Source organism: Sorex fumeus, unplaced genomic scaffold, assembly GCF_029834395.1.
Source record: "Sorex fumeus unplaced genomic scaffold, SorFum_2.1 ptg000083l, whole genome shotgun sequence".
Taxonomy (NCBI): Eukaryota; Metazoa; Chordata; class Mammalia; order Eulipotyphla; family Soricidae; genus Sorex; species Sorex fumeus.
Window position 1 is genome coordinate 11,039,571 of NW_026606140.1, and position 17,019 is coordinate 11,056,589.

Below are 17,019 nucleotides of genomic sequence, written 5' to 3' on the forward strand. Positions count from 1 at the left end.
ATATTACATCCAATGGACTACATCTGGTGGAAGGACATTTCATAACAGATGTCAAAGGAAAATCCAGGGACTGAGAAAGTAGCTTAGAGGCAGGTCCTAAGCTTCGTATGTGTGAAGCCCTGGGTTCTGTGCTCCAACACCTGCCTCCAAAGGATCTTTACTAGAAGAAGGGAGTACTTTATTAATATGCCAACAGCTTTGGGTGGATATGAGCTCCGATTTGGGATTGGGGTGCTGAGAGTAGAGTGTAGAGACGGGGATTCAAAGGAGAGGGGCATACAAACAGACCAAATAGGTCCTGAGGTGGTTGGGTGTCTGCTGGGACAGGAGATGAGGGAACTGGGTTGCTCATGATGTAAAGGTAAAGGTAAAGGCCCTCCCGTTGATCGTCGATTTGCTCGAGCGGGCCCAGTAACGTCTCCATTGGAGACTTTGTTGTTACTGTGTCTGGCATATCGAATACTCTCGGTAGCTTGCCGGGCTCTCCGAGAGGGGCGGAGGAATCGAACTTGGGTTGGCCATGTTGGCTGCCTGCAAAGCAGACGCCCTACCCACTGTGCTATCGCTCCAGCCCATGCTCATGATGTGTAGAGTTTAATTTGGAAGAGAATGTAGGGAAGGGTATTTATGGCCCAAGGGGAAATATGGAGAAGGGCTTAGGGGCTGGCATCAGATTGGCCAGGGGACAAAATGTGGCACAGTTAGGTACCAGCGAGAGGCCTGGCCTCAGATATGAGAACACACATACACAGTAGAAGTGGTTCTTCTCAGGGATCACTAAGTCAATGATGGTTGGAGGGATCGCTCGGGATGGGAGTACTTCATTTAATATGTGTGATGAAAGTAGATGAAGGACCAAACATGATGGCCTCTCATTATCTGTATTACAAACCATAATGCCCAAAAATAGAGAGAGAGTAAGAGGAAACTGTCTGCCATAGAGGCAGGGGAAGAGAGGGGATGCAGGGGAGAGGGATTGGTAGTGGAAAATGTACACAGGTGAAGGGATGGGTGTTCAATCATTGTATGACTGAAACTCAAACATGAAAGCTTTGTAAGTGTAGCTCATGGTGATTCAATAAAAAATAAATAAATAAATAAATAATAATAAGAAGAAGTGGTTCTTCTGAATGCCAGAAGGTGAGGTTTGCAAGGAGGGCTGGAGCTGGCTAACATGAAACCTTCCACCCCAGCTTGAGAAAAGGCTCCATTCGAGACCTACCCCTACTCAGTGCAACCCAGTGGCGTCCCTCCCAAGACCCTTCCCCATGACCCTCGCTGTGTCCACTTACCCCAGTAAAAGGTGTCCATACGGCAAATCCGAGGTCCTCCTGGCTGGCTGGAATCGATGCAGTTCTTCTTCTTTTAGCTTTGCAAGGAGTTGTTGTTGCTTTTTCATTGCAATCTCCTCTTTCAGCATGGTGAAATAGCTACGGCCTATCTTTACTGATTTAATAAGATGACTGAGAGAGAGAGAGAGAGAGAGAGAGAGTCAAGATAGACTGCAGGCAATTTGGAAGCAAGAACCTTCCAAATTCTATTTTTTAATCCCCCCCCCCCCCCTTTAATTTAAGCACCGTGGTTTACAAAGTTGTTCATGATGATTCGTTACAGACATTCAGCATTCCAACCCCAATCCCACCACCACTGTCACCTTCCCATTTTCCCAAACTCCCCTCAAGTCTGCCCCAGTTGCAGGCCCAAAATAATTTATTTTATATTGCTTGTTACCACTAAATGGCTAATGAAATGATAAAAAGAAATACTACAGGAAAAGGAAATTTGTGAAAATTGTTGTATCTCACCACGGGGAGATCAAGTCCTCTTCTGAGGGTTTACTGAGCCAATGCTGGGTAAGCCTTCTATGTTAATGCTTTTTGTTAGTTAAGCTTAGTTGGCTTCTACATTGAATTCCCTTCCAAAGGCTTTTGAATCCTACAGTTAGACCTGAGCTTAAATTCTGGGCCTGTGTCTTATTAAAGATAGTGAACAAATGATGGAACCCCTGCAGGCCTGTACCCCATTGCTTATCACTCTGCCACCCTATATATATTGACTGATGCCAGCTAGCTGCCAGATCCTCAGCTTCCCACACATGCAAGCTTGCAGCAACATACATCCACCATGTTTCCAATGGTGAGGGTTCACTTCCTGTCTCGTACCCCATTGTGCTTATTCCTCTAATAAAGCAAACTTTTCTATTACTCTTCAGCTGGTGATGGGGGTCTGTGAGCTATGGTTTTGGTGTTTCTATTTTCATTGCTCAGGGACCCAGGAGAAACATCGTCACGATGGCAAAGGTAATGGCAAGGTGTACGGGTTTTGATTGCCCCACTCACTGGCCAAACCCCACCCCTGTCTCTCTCTTCTCAGCCCCACCCTCCAGCCCGAAGACACCACGTTGTTCAACTTAGAATATCCATAGTGTGGCCCTCACTGTTCAGGGGAAGAATGCCCATGTCTCTCACTTGAAACCAAAAGATAGTGATGAGTTGTGGATACAGTGAGGAAGGGAGGCCCGAAGCTGAGAGGGGTCCCTGCTAGGCCCACGTGTGCTGTTGGACAAGCTGTGAAGGCAAAGAAGAAGGGAAATTCAAAGTTGTAATCGCAGGGATACCACAAATGTTAAGTGGAGCAACCTTCTTGCTGACCTGGAGATAGTAGGATGGGTCTGGTGAGTAAGTAAAAAGCCTCAAAGGACTGGCGTGTAGGAATTCAGCCCCCTGGTACTGTCTGGGCCCCCATGCAGTGTGTTGGGAGTAGGCCCTGGCACTGATTCTTTATTTTCTTGCCTTGGACAGGCCAGACGATAGTCTAGATGCTGAAATGTAATAACAATAGAACCACAACATTCTTTTTTTTTCTTTTATTTTTTTATTAGTGAAACACCATGAGGTACAGTTATAGACTTACAAATTTTTGTGCTTGGGTTTCAGTTATACAACGATCAAGTATCCATCCCTCCACCAGTGCCCATCTTCCACCACCATGGGTCCCAGCATCCCTCCCACGCCCCATACCCCCCATCCCACTCTGCCTCTGTGGCAGGGCATTCCCACCTGTTCTCTCTCTCTTCTTTTGGGTACTGTGTTTTGCAAGAGAGGCATTGAGTGGCAATCATGTTTGGTCTATAGTCTACTTTCAGCATGCTTCTCCCACCCTGGGTGGAACCTCCCAACACCCTTTATTTGGTGCTCTCTTCTCTATCTGAGCTTCCTTTTCCCCTAGCACATGTGGCTGGCCTCCAAGTCATGGAGCAAAATTCCTGGTACTAATCTTAGCCATTCCTGGGTGTTAGTCTCCCATTTTGTTGTTTTATGTTCCTCAGATGAATGCAATCTTTCTGTGTCTATCCTGCTCTTTCCGACTCATTTCGCTTAATATGATACTTTCCATGTAATACCACTTATATGTAAATTTCATAACTTCCTCTTTTCTAACAGCTACATAGTACTCCATTGTGTAAATGTACCAAAGTTTCTTTAACCAGTCATCTGTTCTCGGGCACTCAGGTTTTTTCCAGATTCTGGCTATTGTAAAGAGTGCTGCAATGAACAGACAATTGCAGATGTCACTTCGACTATACTTTTTTGCCTTTCTGGGATATATTCCCAGGAGTACTATTGCTGGGTCAAATGGGAGATCAAATTCTAATTTGTTGAGAATCGTCCATACTGTTTTCCAAAAGGGTTGGACCATCCAGCATTTCCACCAAGAGTGAAGGAGTGTCCCTTTCTCGCCACATCCGCGCCAGAACCGGTTGCTTTTGTTCTTGTGGATGTGGGCCAGTCTCTGTGGTGTGAAATGATATCTCATTGTTGTTTTGATCTGCATCTCTCTGATGATTAGTGATGTAGAGCATTTTCTCATGTGTCTTTTTGCCATTCGGGTTTCTTCTTTGCGAAAGTTTCTGTTCATTTCCTCGCCCCATTTTTTGATGGGGTTGGGTGATTTCTTCTTGTGGAGTTCAACCAGTTCCTTGTATATCCTTGATATCAACCCCTTGTCAGATGTGTATTTGGCGAATATCCTTTCCCATTCTGTAGGCTGTCTTTGTATTTTGGTCACTGTTTCTTTTGAGGTGCAGAATCTTCTTAGTTTAAGATAGTCCCATTTGTCTATCTCTGTTTTCACTTGCTTGGCCAGTGGCGTGACATCTTTGAAGATACCATTAGCTTCAATATCATGGAGAGTTTTGCCAACTTTATCTTCAATAAACATTATGGATTCCGGTCTGATGTTGAGGTCATAAATTCATTTTGATCTTACTTTTGTGCATGGCGTTAGGCAGAGATCTGAGCCCACTTTTTTGCATGTAGCCGTCCAGTTTTGCCAGCACAATTTATTAAAGAGGCTTTCCCTGCTCCATTTCACTTTTCTTGCCCCCTTATCAAAGATTAGATGATCATATGCTTGGGAGGAGATGTCAGTATATTCAACTCTGTTCCATTGGTCTGCAGCTCTGCCTTTGTTCCAGTACCATGCTGTTTTAATTATTACTGCTTAAAACCACAACATTCTTGCCCTCCTGACTGTCACATTTCAAGCCTTTGGGGACAAATACAGATAAGAAAGCTAAAGTCCATGTGGTTAGAAGGATGAGAAAGCAGTGACCAGCAAGAGTGGGGATGTCCTGACAATTTTCTGTATCTGGTCAACAAAAAGCTCATTCAAGAAGGCATTTAAGGGCATAAATGAAGGGTAAGATTGTAAGTTACCCAGGTATCTGGGGGGCAGATCACTGTAAGGAGAGTGAATAACATCTACAAAGTTCTTAGGGCAAATAGTATTTGTTTTATAATTAAGAAAACTTTAGATTTTATTGAATAAGGTGTTATGCAATACCATGCAATGCATCTTATAGTATTAAAATAGTGTTGTTTTTTTCTTAAATGAGAGGGCATTATTGAAATACTGAATTTTCCTGCATTGGACATGGGTGTTCTGCTTAAGACTTGTGCTTGACAAAAAATTTTGCTCTTCAAAATAAAAGGAAAGAAGGGAAAAATGAAGAAAAGATAGGAAAGAAGGGAGAAAAGAAGAAAGGAAATAAGTAAGGAAGGAAATGAGGAAGGAAGGAAATAAGGAAGGAAGAAAATAAGGAAGGAAAGAAGGGAAGGAAGGAAGGAAGGAAGGAAGGAAGGAAGGAAGGAAGGAGGGAGGGAGGGGGGATAGCAGGGAGGGAGGGAATTGCTGAGCTCTCATTTGGCAAATGTAAGAGAGCATCAGCTGTCATTGCTGAGCTTGTGCTGGGAATATGCTCTAGGGCTGTACTCCAGGAGGTTCCTGCCATTGACAGGTGCTGATCCCTGACAGCAGAGTCTATATCCTCACCAGGGCACCCCAGGAACAAAACGGTTCAGACTCAGACCACTTCAGTGACTTCTGTTGGTGCCCAATCAGAACTGTTAGGATGAGCCCGTAAAGACTGACCCGAATGTGGACAGGAACACAGGCCCCATGAAAATGGGTGAGCCATGACTTGTGGGTCTGGACTAGTCTGGACAGGGTTGACATCACTTCCTTTGGCTGCCTTTTAGCTCTCTGTAGTACAGAGAAGCAGTCTTCCCTTTCTCATAGATCCCTAACCCAGCTCAGCTTTGGGATACATTCTCTCATGTTCCCTTATCACTCCAGGTGCAAGAGGCTGTAGCTCACAGTGCCAGGCTGCTTGGCCTTGCATTCCTCTCTGGAGGCTGCAACCCTTGGGCTTGCAGACATGACAGAACAATGTATGCTTTGATGTCTTGATATCCCTCCTGTAACCCCCTTTCCCTGTTAACGATTTCTTTATATTGAGTGCATTAGATGTGCGTACGTAGTGGGACAGTAAATACAAGGCCATGGGGCGCTTCTTTGCTGCTGCTCTGGCAGAGTGAGCTTGCAGCCCTCCAGCCATTTTTAAAATTCTTCTCGCAGTTCTATCTCTGCACCCCCAACAGAAAGAATATCCACACAACAGACTTCACAAGTGTTCCACCTGCACGTGGTGCCGTGCAAGAAGCCTGAGGGTGAGCTGAACCTCAAGTCCATTTCTCATCAGTGACGGAGCTCAGTCCTGCCTTTCAGCATTTCTGGGCACCTTCCACCCCCCACTCACTTCAGGGTACATGAATAAACCTAATGGTCATGGCAACAATCCATGACATGGATTGTATCTTCATTTGCTGTGTCCACTGACAAATGAAGATACAGAGATGCCGAAGAATATCATGAAGCTAAAAGAAGCAGAGCTGGGGTCTTGATCCAGGTGGCAGGGTCACTGAAGGGTCCTGTGTTCGGCTGCACTGCTCTGTAGAATTCAGGGTGCTTCCGTTGCAACAATCTGACTAGCTTCATCAGGTTCCTGGGTTCTTGTGGATGCTGTGTAAGATTAGCATGCTCATCACCCAATGTCTGCCGTCCTTTAGTTTCTTATTTTTCAGCCTCTGGGGCTGATTTTCATACCAGCAGCTGCAGGAACAGGAACCTCTGCCTTCTAGACAACAATCTCAACTGCAGCATCTAGCTCCTCCTCCTCCTCCTGTTCCTTCCAGGATGTTTCTCTTTTCCAGATTGCCGACTGCCACTCACTGCTCATCACTCCCTCCTTGCTGTCCATCTGTAGCCCGTTCTACTTTCTCCATTGCCGTGCTCCCAGACTGTCTTCACTATCCATTTGTGCTGATCTGCAACCCTGCACAATGACCTGTGTTCACATGTATGTATATATGTATGTATGTAAATATGTATATATGGCCTTCTCTTAACTGTTTCTTTTATCTGACTGGTTACACAATTTGCAAAAGAGTTTTTACTGGACCACCAATTGTATTGCAAATACTCCATGCAAATGAGGGTTTGTTGGAAATCAAAGCTCTCGATTATCTGACCTCCCATCCCACCCCCACTCCTTACTTCCTTCATTACACTTCTAAATGTAGCCAGTTAGCCTTTGCTTTGGAAAACCTTTGCAGCTTGTCTTGCAAATCCTTTTCATATGGACTTCTTGATTCTTGGCTAATTTGCAGGGATGCTGGGTCTTGCCCTTGACTAGCAGGGATTAGGAACTCCCTTTAACTGTGAGATGTGCAGATTCCCTCATGGAGACACGGGGAACCTCCTTGCAGAATCTGTAACCAATTAAATCCTGAAATCTAAGTGTTAGAAATTGAATGGTGTTCCCCCGTAAGCCCCCAATTTATAACTTTAAGTTTTTGTTTTATTTTGGGCCGCGCCCAGCAAGCTACTGAGAGTATCTCGCTTGCACGGCAATGCCTGGCAAGCTACTCATGACATATTCGATATGCCAAACACAGTAACAGTCTCACAATGTTACTGGGCCTGCTTGAGCAAATCGATGAACAACGGGAGGACAGTGACAGTGACAGTGACCTGGAGGTACTCAGGGCTTACTTTTGCCTCTGCACTCAGGATTCACTCCTGATGGGTTTGAGGGACCCATCAAATTGGGATGCTGGAGATCAAGCTGGAGTTGACCAGATGCAAAGCAAGCACCTTACGCCCTTTCCCTCTATACTATTTCTCTGGCTTCTGTAAGTTTTAATCCCTCGTACCTCAGAAAGGGAACTTATTTGGAAATAGGGTCATGACAGGCATCAGTACCGAAGATGAAGGGTCCTTATTTGATTGCACAGGAGACAGGGGAACAAGAGACTTTACCAGCGGAAATTCAGGTGGGAGGAGTCATCATGCTTCTCCAGGTCAAGCCCTAACAAAGGCAGCCAGAGAATCCCTGGAGACAGAAGAGAGACACAGTCCAGTCTCCCTCACAACCCTCCAGAGAAATCGAGACTCCTTATCCTTGAGCTTGGAGTTTGAGCCTCCGGAAATGAGACAATGCAATTGTTAGTTAAACCACTCAGTATTTTTAGTGCTTCTTCATGGCAGTCCAGCACATACACAACAAGCAAGTTTCTACACTCTGAACATACCTAATATTCCTGTGACTGCAGGAGTTAACAATATCCTTTTTTGGTGACAGGGCTTTGGCTCATGCTGAGGTGAGCGGAATGGTCAGGACTACTCCATCCCTGGCGCTGACGATGGGCACCTTTGATGTGTTAAGAGTCTGTGTCAGGGTGGCTGGAGTAATAGCACAGTGGGGAGGGCATTTGCCTTGCACATGGCTGACCTGGGTTCGATTCCCAGCATCCCATAGTGTTCCCTGAGCACCGCCAGGAGTAATTCCTGAGTGCATGAGCCAGGGATAACCTCTATGCATCGCTGGGTGGGAACCAAAAAGAAAAAAGAAAGAGTCTGTATCAGGCACTTCGTATAGGACAAGTTCTATTCCAGGCTCCTGCTCCACCACGGGGAAAAGGCGAAGAATTCAGTCTTCACTATTTTTGTGGTCTGTTTTGTTGGGACTACAAAGAGGTCGGGTAAGATTTGCTCAGGATGGCAGCTGGCAGATGAAATAGTGACATTCCCAGAATTAAAGATCACCCTGCCTCCAGCGTGGAAGATAGAACTTATGGCCCACCTGGACAGGAAGTCATCAGGCTGCATCCCGTCTTCCTCATATCCATCCCCTACAGATAACAGGCCAGCCCAAGCACACCAGTTCCACTGGTCTTTGTTCCCTTCTTCCCTTTCCCACCAAGGCAACTTAAAACCCCCCTTAGTTTCTCCCAGGGCGTGGCTCTACCCCAGCTTCACTCAAATGTTCAAAGACTTCCGTCCGGGAGTGTACCCCAATAAACTCCTATTTCCTTCACTTTATTCATCTCTGTCCCTCTGTCTGCGCTGGACAGGGTTCTCAAAGCGATCAGTTGAGAGGAGATGTATCTCACTTGCTTATAACCAGCAGGTTTAGGGGCAGAAAGGTAGTAAGGCAGGAGATGGGAAGAACAAGAACACAAAGACAAAGCAAATCCCCACAGCCACCCCACAACTTCTTGGGCACAGATTTAACCCTGGGCAACCCAGAGGCCAAGGCAAAGAGGGAAACACGGCAACTCATGGGATTCCTATGGAGAAGAAGTCTTCTTAGACACTTGTTCCTCCCCAACCCCAAAATTCTTAGACACTTATTCTCTGGCCCTGAAACCTGGAAGAGATTCTCTCAGGGATGGGCACAGCAAGGACCTTGCGAACAGCCAGCTCAGCGTTCCAGCCCTAATTGCCAGCAGTGATGAATGCTGCTTGTCAGTGGAGCCCTGGGAAAGCTGCGGGGAGTCATTGCTGGCATGTGAGGAATCAAGATTCTCTCGAGTGAAATTGCTGCCCCTTGTCAACCGAGGCAGCTCGACTCCCAGCTGCCTGATCTTCCGGAAAGACCCCATGAGAGATGAACAGCACTGGGGGGGGGGGGGGTCGGGGGGAGTGTCTGGGCTGGCCTGTCAGATATGCCAGTCTATCAGTCTATTCTGGGAACTTCCGGCTGTGGGCTTTTCTTTCAGCAAAACCAGCAAGTATTCCCCCTGGTACTACACAGGCCCCTTTAAACATGCTTAATATTTTCACCAATTCCCATCTAATTCCCTCGTATGTTCCTTGCACTCTCTGCATCATTATTGTCGATTACCAGACTATTGGAGTGCAGGGAGCTCTTTGCAAGGAAGAGTGGTTTTTGCCTCTAAGTCCACTCACGCCGGGGGCCTGCGTCTGGCTCGTCACTCTTCTCTGTGTGCGCCTCCCTAGACTAACATCACCCAGGGAACGGTGGGTCTCCAGATAATGAAGGACGCCAGGCAAGCGGAGGATGCAGCCAATTAAGTAGAAAGTTTTCCTGCCACCCAGCACAACCTCCTCTTGGCTAAGGCCCGGGGGTTGGGCTTCTATTTCTCAGACACATATGTTCTCCAGAGGAGAGGCTGTGTGTGAGCTGATGAGGAAGAGATGCTCACTTTGCAGACAGCAATATTCTCAGCAGGTTGCAGAAAAGCCAGGCCAAAGGAGCCGAGGAAAGAAATTCAGGTTTCAGTTCTAGAGACCACTGGGTGCCCAGGGCTGGTGAAACAACTTTAGATGGCCTTTTTTTCCTTTTTTTTTCCTTTTTGGGTCAAACTCTACATTGCACAGGGGTTACTCCTGGCTCATACACTCAGGAATTAGTCCTTGTGGTGCTCGGGGGACCATATGGGATGCTGGGAATCGAATCCCGGTCGGCAGCATGCAAGGCAAATGCCCTCTGTGCTATTGCTCCAGCCCTGTGCAGGGGGTGGGGGTAGGGGTTGATCCACATCCAGGATATTGCTCAGGGCTTACTTATAAGAGTACTCATCGTGTGAGAGCACTTCTTTTATTGCTCAGGGGACCATATGTAGTTAGGACTATTGCAGAAAAGTTCTTTAACTTTCTCTGTGACTGATATCTTGGGCCTGATGAGTAGGCCTCCACGCTCCCTCCTCCATTTTTTCCCCTTATTTTTTTTTGAGTCACACCTGGTGATTCTCAGGAGTACTCCTGGCTCTGCACTCAGGAATCAGTCCCAGTGGTGCTCGAGGACCATATGGGATGCCAGGGATTGAACTCAGGTTAGCCATGTGCAAGGCAAACGCCCTCCCTGCTGTGCTATTGCCTGGTTGACCTCCCATTGCTTGAACCAATCTCTATCCTGAGCTGCTGGAACCAAGCCACCTCTCAAATGCAAGCACAGGGATCAGGAGCAACAGAGGGGCCTCGCCTTCAGGTTTCCTAGTATGGTGCGTGAGATGAACTGCTGCAAATCACTTGGTTGAAAACCATAGGCTAGATAGAGGGTTTTTTTTTGGGGGGGTCACATCTGGCCATGCACAGGGGTTACTCCTGGCTCTATGTTCAGGAATTACTCCTGGCAGTGCTCGGGGGACCATATGTGATGCTGGGAATTGAACCCAGGTTGGCCGTGTGCAAGGCAAATGCCCTACTTGCTGTGCTATTGCTCCAGCCCCTTGGTTAGATAGACTTAAATAAACAAAAACAAAACAAAACAAAAAACCCTAACCTTACATACTTTTAATGGCCTGATGACTCTGCACCCTGCTGGCTCTCACTTACATTTTCCTTTTCTGCCTGCAAGAAATTGGAGCTATAAAGCCAGAGGTGCTTAGATGGGAAGGCAGGATGACATTAAAACGAACACATGCTCCCGCAATCCTACTCAGGGATGTCCTACTCTGGAGGAAGGGAACTGCCAATGCGGGAAATTTTCACTTAAAAAGTTTTACTGTTTTCAAAGAATAGCAGATAAATCAGTCTTGTCCTGCTTTGGCGGTGGCGGGAGATTTGGAGGGCCCACATTTCATCTGGCTGACTCATGCCTTGCTTGGTCAGCCCACTCAGACATATCAATTTTGTAGGAGGTGAGGGCAAATGGGATGGAAGGAAGAAATCTGAAAAGCCATCCTTAAATTCTGGAATCTTCAGGCACCCCCATGCCATCAAATTAATAACACAGGGCATGTTTAGATACACAGAGCAAATATTTTGCATTTAAAGGCCCCAAATTAGAATGCCCTGTTTATACAATAACTTAATAAATCTAGCCTGGCTGCCGAATTGACAAGAAGGTGAGAATCATTCATTAAAATGCAAATGCAATTGAGATGAAATTTGGAATACATTTATTACAGTAATTGAACTTCAGTCAACTGTAGTCACAACACAGATTTTGAACTGCCTTTCAGACAAAAGGACGGGTTGTATTCTCCCCCACCCCAAGTTAATATCTTTGTCAGCATGCAAATTAAAGCCATTTCCCGAGTGCTAATGATTTGCAATGGAGGATTTCACTCTTCTTTATAGGACAAGATTGCCAGAGATAAAGGTCAACAGCATACACAAAAGATGCTCTGGTAGCATATTGTGTATACAGCAAATTGATTGCAAACATATTCTGAGTGCTTATTGCAACCACATTCTTATTAAATCACACGCGAACATTTCTTTACCATACCCGGGGTCATTTGCTAATTGTAACGTGCCCAACAGTGAAAGATTTGCCAAGTCGAGTTCACCTGTCAGATCAAAGTTTCAGATGGCTGCCTCCCCTTTCTGAGTGGCTGAGACTGAAGCCAGGAAGCCCACACCTGGGTTGTTTATTATCTTTAATTAGATGCAAGACAGATGGTGGTGGGTTTGTGGTAAAGGCATGGAAAACTCTCAGTGGTGAAGGTGCTTGCACTCTCTCTTGCACAGTGAGTGAGGTACTTAGGGTGTATGTACACTCGGAGTCTGTGTGTAGCTGGGAACAGCACAAACTTAAGTGATTCTGCTGTCACAGGTGTAAGGGTGCTGTTCAAAAGGCACTCCGGCAGCAAAATCAATATTTCACCCATAAAATGGAACGATTTCTCGGCTTTTATATCCATTTATTGAACATGAAGTCAATGAGTGGATTCTGTCAATCTGACTTCCTAAATATCATCTCTCTTCTCGTAGCCACTTCCCCAGCACCCGATACCTGATTTTATTGCCTCTGTCATTCCAAGTAACTTCCTAGGAGATCCACTGCTTCCCAATCCATTTTCTACCTGGCAGGCATAAAGAGCTTTCTAGAAGTTGTTTGCTTGTTTCGCAGTGCCCGGGATCAAACCCAGGGCCTAGCCACACAAGGCAGAGTCTCTACCACCAAGCCACATCCCCGGCCCCCAAAAGGCATTTTCTAAACTGCAGATTTCAGCATCATTCCCATTGGAGGGCTCCAAACCCTGGGAGCTCAAGGAAACCACTCAGACGGAAGCAAAGACTAAGAAAAGGGGCTCCAAGAGCAGAAGGAACCTGGGTCCTGTGTGACCGGAAGTCTCCACATCGGAACTTCCTGTCAAACAAACATCTTCTGCGCAAGGAAGTCAGTTTTGATCTTACTCAGGTCACAGTAACTGCAAGGTTCTGTTTATCAGAGAGCAGACTGCAGTCCCAAGAACCTCTCTGCCTCTGTCTCCTTACTAAATACACATGATAATCACATTTTAAAGGTCATTATCTGTGGCTAAATCATTGGTTGTGGTCTTGGGAATGATTATGGGAGAGGTTGGTTTAGAGAATGCAGAAGAGGTGAGGCATCTTAGAAGCAAGAATGTTGCTTTGAGAAGTTATCTTGGAAGGGGCTTCAGAGCCATGCAGGGGCAGCTAGGAACTAGACAGTGGGGGAGTGTGAGCCTGGGAGCGGGGAAAGGGTCTGTGCCGAGGGCAGTGAGAGAGGCGCATAGCAAGGGCTTGGGCAGTCCCCGTGTGCATCTATCTCCTTGAATTCTTACAGCATCTCTATCAAGTAGGTACCACTGATTGATGAAGAAAATAAGGCTCAGAGAAGTCAAGTAGCCAGGATCTAAGATCACAGATGAGTTATCTGGTCAGGCTGCAACTGAAAACCAAGGAGTTGAATTCAGGCTGCATGAGAAAAAAAAAATGTTCTGTGGTCTGGTTCTGGAAAATTCTTTTCTAGTCAAAACTGGGCACCGTTCCCCTGGTGCTCAATGCCTGACATGCGTGAATCATTTCCCTTCTTTGAAATGTACTTTCCTAATCAGTGAAAAAGTGTTAACTTGGTAAATTAATACCCGTCCTTGGATATTGTGGAATCATATCTGAGAGACACTTGGCACAGAGCATAACTCAGGGAGGTATTTAATAAATAATGACAATCATCATTGCTCTGATCTTCACTGTCATCCTCCTTTCGGCCATCACCATCAGAGCTGTGAATGAACGTCGTTCCAGTCCACTAGCTTTGCACATAGCCAGATCGGTGGTTTGGCATTGAGCCCCACAGGTTTCTGGGAAGTGGCACTTTGGCTCTCATCGTGAGATTAGGGGGTTCTCTGCTCCAAAGACGGTCAGAGTAGCAGTCCAATTAGACTGTACTTATGCTGGGATTTGGTAAATTGCATTATGCAGGAATTTGTACAAGTATATAATTCCGCTATAGAGACGGAGTAGAATTTCATTCGGTTGTTATGTCAGAGAAGAAATTCATTACACATAAAGGGCCAGGGAATTAACCTCTGCTCTGAAGAAGGAATTGCGTGTAGACTATTTCTAATTATTTTAAGCAGATTTCTTTTCTGGGTTCTACCTGGACTTACCCTCCATCTCAGATTTTTCCCCAGAGAAAGGGAAATAAGAGGAAAAAAGGAAAAAATAAATAAAGGATGGATCTAACAAGTCCACATCACTGCCTGAGGTGTACGTTTCAGCCAATAACAATGAATTAGAGGGACCAGGGAAAGCTTAGTGGCAGAAGCTTCTACCTCGGTCACGATTCAGTCCCTGGCATCCCCACATACCGAGTGTGATCGGGGCACTGCCATTGAGGTTCCCTAGTGCCACAGGAGTGTGATCTTTGGCACACCAATATATGCCGCGGTCCCCCAGCCAGCCGTTAACAACAAACAGTGGCGAGGGAAAGAAAAGGGGGAACAGAGCAAAACACTGCAATCAGACCTTGGGGTTTAGGTAAAAGTGAGATGCATGTTGATGCCAGAAAGCTCGGTTCTCGGCTAACTCTACCAACAACGGCGATGTAGGCAATACAATAAAGTACTGTTCTATTAGTGAGGGATAAGCAACACCTCCATGATGTCTACCATCATTCCACCAGAAACAGAATGTGCAGAATCACCTTAGGACGGTCGCTGAGCACAAACATTACAGCAGCCCTTGTCTAATGTCTTCACATGCCTCTCCAAGGCGGACAGTCATATTCTTAGCCCCCTGTCACACTCAGAAAAGGGCCACACGGAGATGCTCAACCACTGATGCCGGGTTTTCAAGATGGAGGGTGGGGTGGGGAACAGAATCGAGACTGGTACCCAGGCATGTGCCAGCCTTCGTGGTCCATTATTCGACGTTTGTCTTATCTGACTTGTGAAAGATGGAAAAGGAAGAAATAGACAAGAAGAGAAATCTTCAAAGATCACTCCTACATACACAGAGAACATAATTCAAATTTAGATGGTCAAAACTACCTTAGAAAGAGAAAGAATTGGTCCTGAGTACTGAATCCCGTTACTGCTAATTGCCAGGGCAACAATTATAAAGGAAAACCCTCTTATCAATGTGGGGTACACTCATGAATAAGAGAAATGGAGATTCAAAAAGATTAACCACTCAATTTCTCGCAAAGCAGCATTAGAGTTTGGATTAAACTAATCTAGAGAAACAAGATTCTTTGAAATAATAAACTATAGCATACCCATCATTACTTCCCCTCCACATTCCCTAGCACAGAGTGGGAGCTTAATATTATTTTAATCATCAACTTACGAAAACGGCTAGTTGATTCAGTAGAGAAAATAGAATAACTAACCCAAGAACGAGGTTATGTTAATTATTGGATTTCCTGTGGGTGGATGGTTCTATTCTTAACTATCTGTGAAACTGGTAGCACTTTCCTGATTCACAAATTGTCAGCAAGTATTTAATTGAATCTAAGCCCCTACACTGCTTGCCAGCCTATGGCCTGTATCTTGCCCACTTCTGAACATAATTCATTTCACTCCTTTTTTTCCCCGACTTCTTTACTGAACATCTGCTATGATTACAGTGCTGATCCAGCCTGAAGAAAAGCTCCAGATGGAAAAGATTTGGTTTTCATCTTGGGTCTTTGGAGAATTTGTACCTTCATTGGCATTGGATGGACCTGAGACCACCTTGTCTGGTGACCTTGGGAATCCTTGTTCTGATCAGCGTGGAAAGCCAGACAGAGTACTTGGAGGTAAGAAGTATTTGCTTTGGGGTCAGCCCCACGCCCTCCAGTGGTCCAGAGAGTAGAGGTACCTTATGCCAAGTCAGAGGTGACCTAAAGCCCTAACAGGGGTCTCTGCATTTCCCATCAAGGCATGCTTCCTCATCTTCACGCTGACACCATCCTGCTCTCCCACTTTCAAGAACTGAGCACCGCTCACTGATTGGCTGGTCCAAGCATCCCCTCTGCCCACGTTCCTTATCAAGTTGAGACCCTTGATGGCAGGTGCAACTTGGAAACCTTGGCTGTGTCCCAGAGCAGCCCAGAGACAGTCCTTATCTTTGAACCCAACCAGGAAACCTTCACATTTCAGCATTTCAAATGCTAATTAAATAGGAACTTACTTGGGGGGTATGGGATGAGGATGATGAGAGCCCACCCTCACCCACATACAGTGCTCCCACCCTCTCTGGAGGGAGCAGGTGCTTTAGAACCCTCTGTGCAGAAGCTGAGTCATCCAAACAGAATGGAGGGCTTTGAAATTTTTCTTTTCTTTTTTTTGCCAAACTGGGAATGAGAACAGAGCTGTGTTCTGGAAGAAGTGATCAGATAAAACAGATCCCCCCCAACCCTAACCTCCCGCCCCCCAGGTGTCTCTCAGCAAAGTTATTTTTTTTAGCTCATAATGTGGGGTCTGACCTACCTTCTACCAGATGGCTCCAAGTGGTGCTTAAACCTCCAAAGGGAATACTGATCCAGCTTTTAATATCAGGGTGTGCCACGGCACAGGTTGGGCTTTGATGGATGGTACAAACTCATGGATTTTGTAATCTTTATGTGACCTCACTACACACACACACACACACACACACACACACACACACACACACACACGGTGTGCTCGCACCTTGCTAACACTTTGCTCTGTCTCCGAAAGCCACTCAAGCTCTTGTAAGCATCAGGATATGCAAACCTAGTGACAAGTGAACTGAAATGTCCTTTTGGGTCAGAGGTTGAGGCTTAGGCTTCTGTCCCCCTGGGGCATCCCCACCCTCCTGGGAGATGCCTGCATCAAGGGGAGACACTATCTGTATGAGACAACTGCTGCTCTTCTGGAAGAAGAAATGCCTGCCCGGCGTCTACAAATGGCTCTCTGTGCATCGCAATTAGGGAGCTTTCTGGAAGGCAGCGGAAGCCCACCGCAGTTCGGTTTCCAGGCAACTGCCATCAGGAGTGCTGAACCCCATCCACCTTGTGCTGAGTCTAATATGCCTCTTTCCGTCCTTCTCCCTGCCGTCTTCTCATCTTTGTACCCCCTCTGATCGCAAGCAAGCTGTGGGGGCTGGGAAAGGAGCTCAACAATCCGGAGCACAGGCTTTGCATTCATGAGACCAGAGGTCCAGCTC

At 46.2% G+C, this 17,019-nt stretch overlaps 1 protein-coding gene across 1 annotated transcript in view; it reads right to left on the reverse strand.

The window, feature by feature from the left end:
- The window catches only part of CCDC60 (coiled-coil domain containing 60), a 138,775-nt gene that overhangs the window by 70,874 nt on the left and 50,882 nt on the right, over positions 1-17,019 (reverse strand). The window contains exon 3 of the mRNA XM_056131039.1: positions 1,293-1,463. Within this exon, the coding sequence (XP_055987014.1) occupies positions 1,293-1,463 (171 nt within the window). The remainder of the gene's footprint in view (positions 1-1,292; positions 1,464-17,019) is intronic.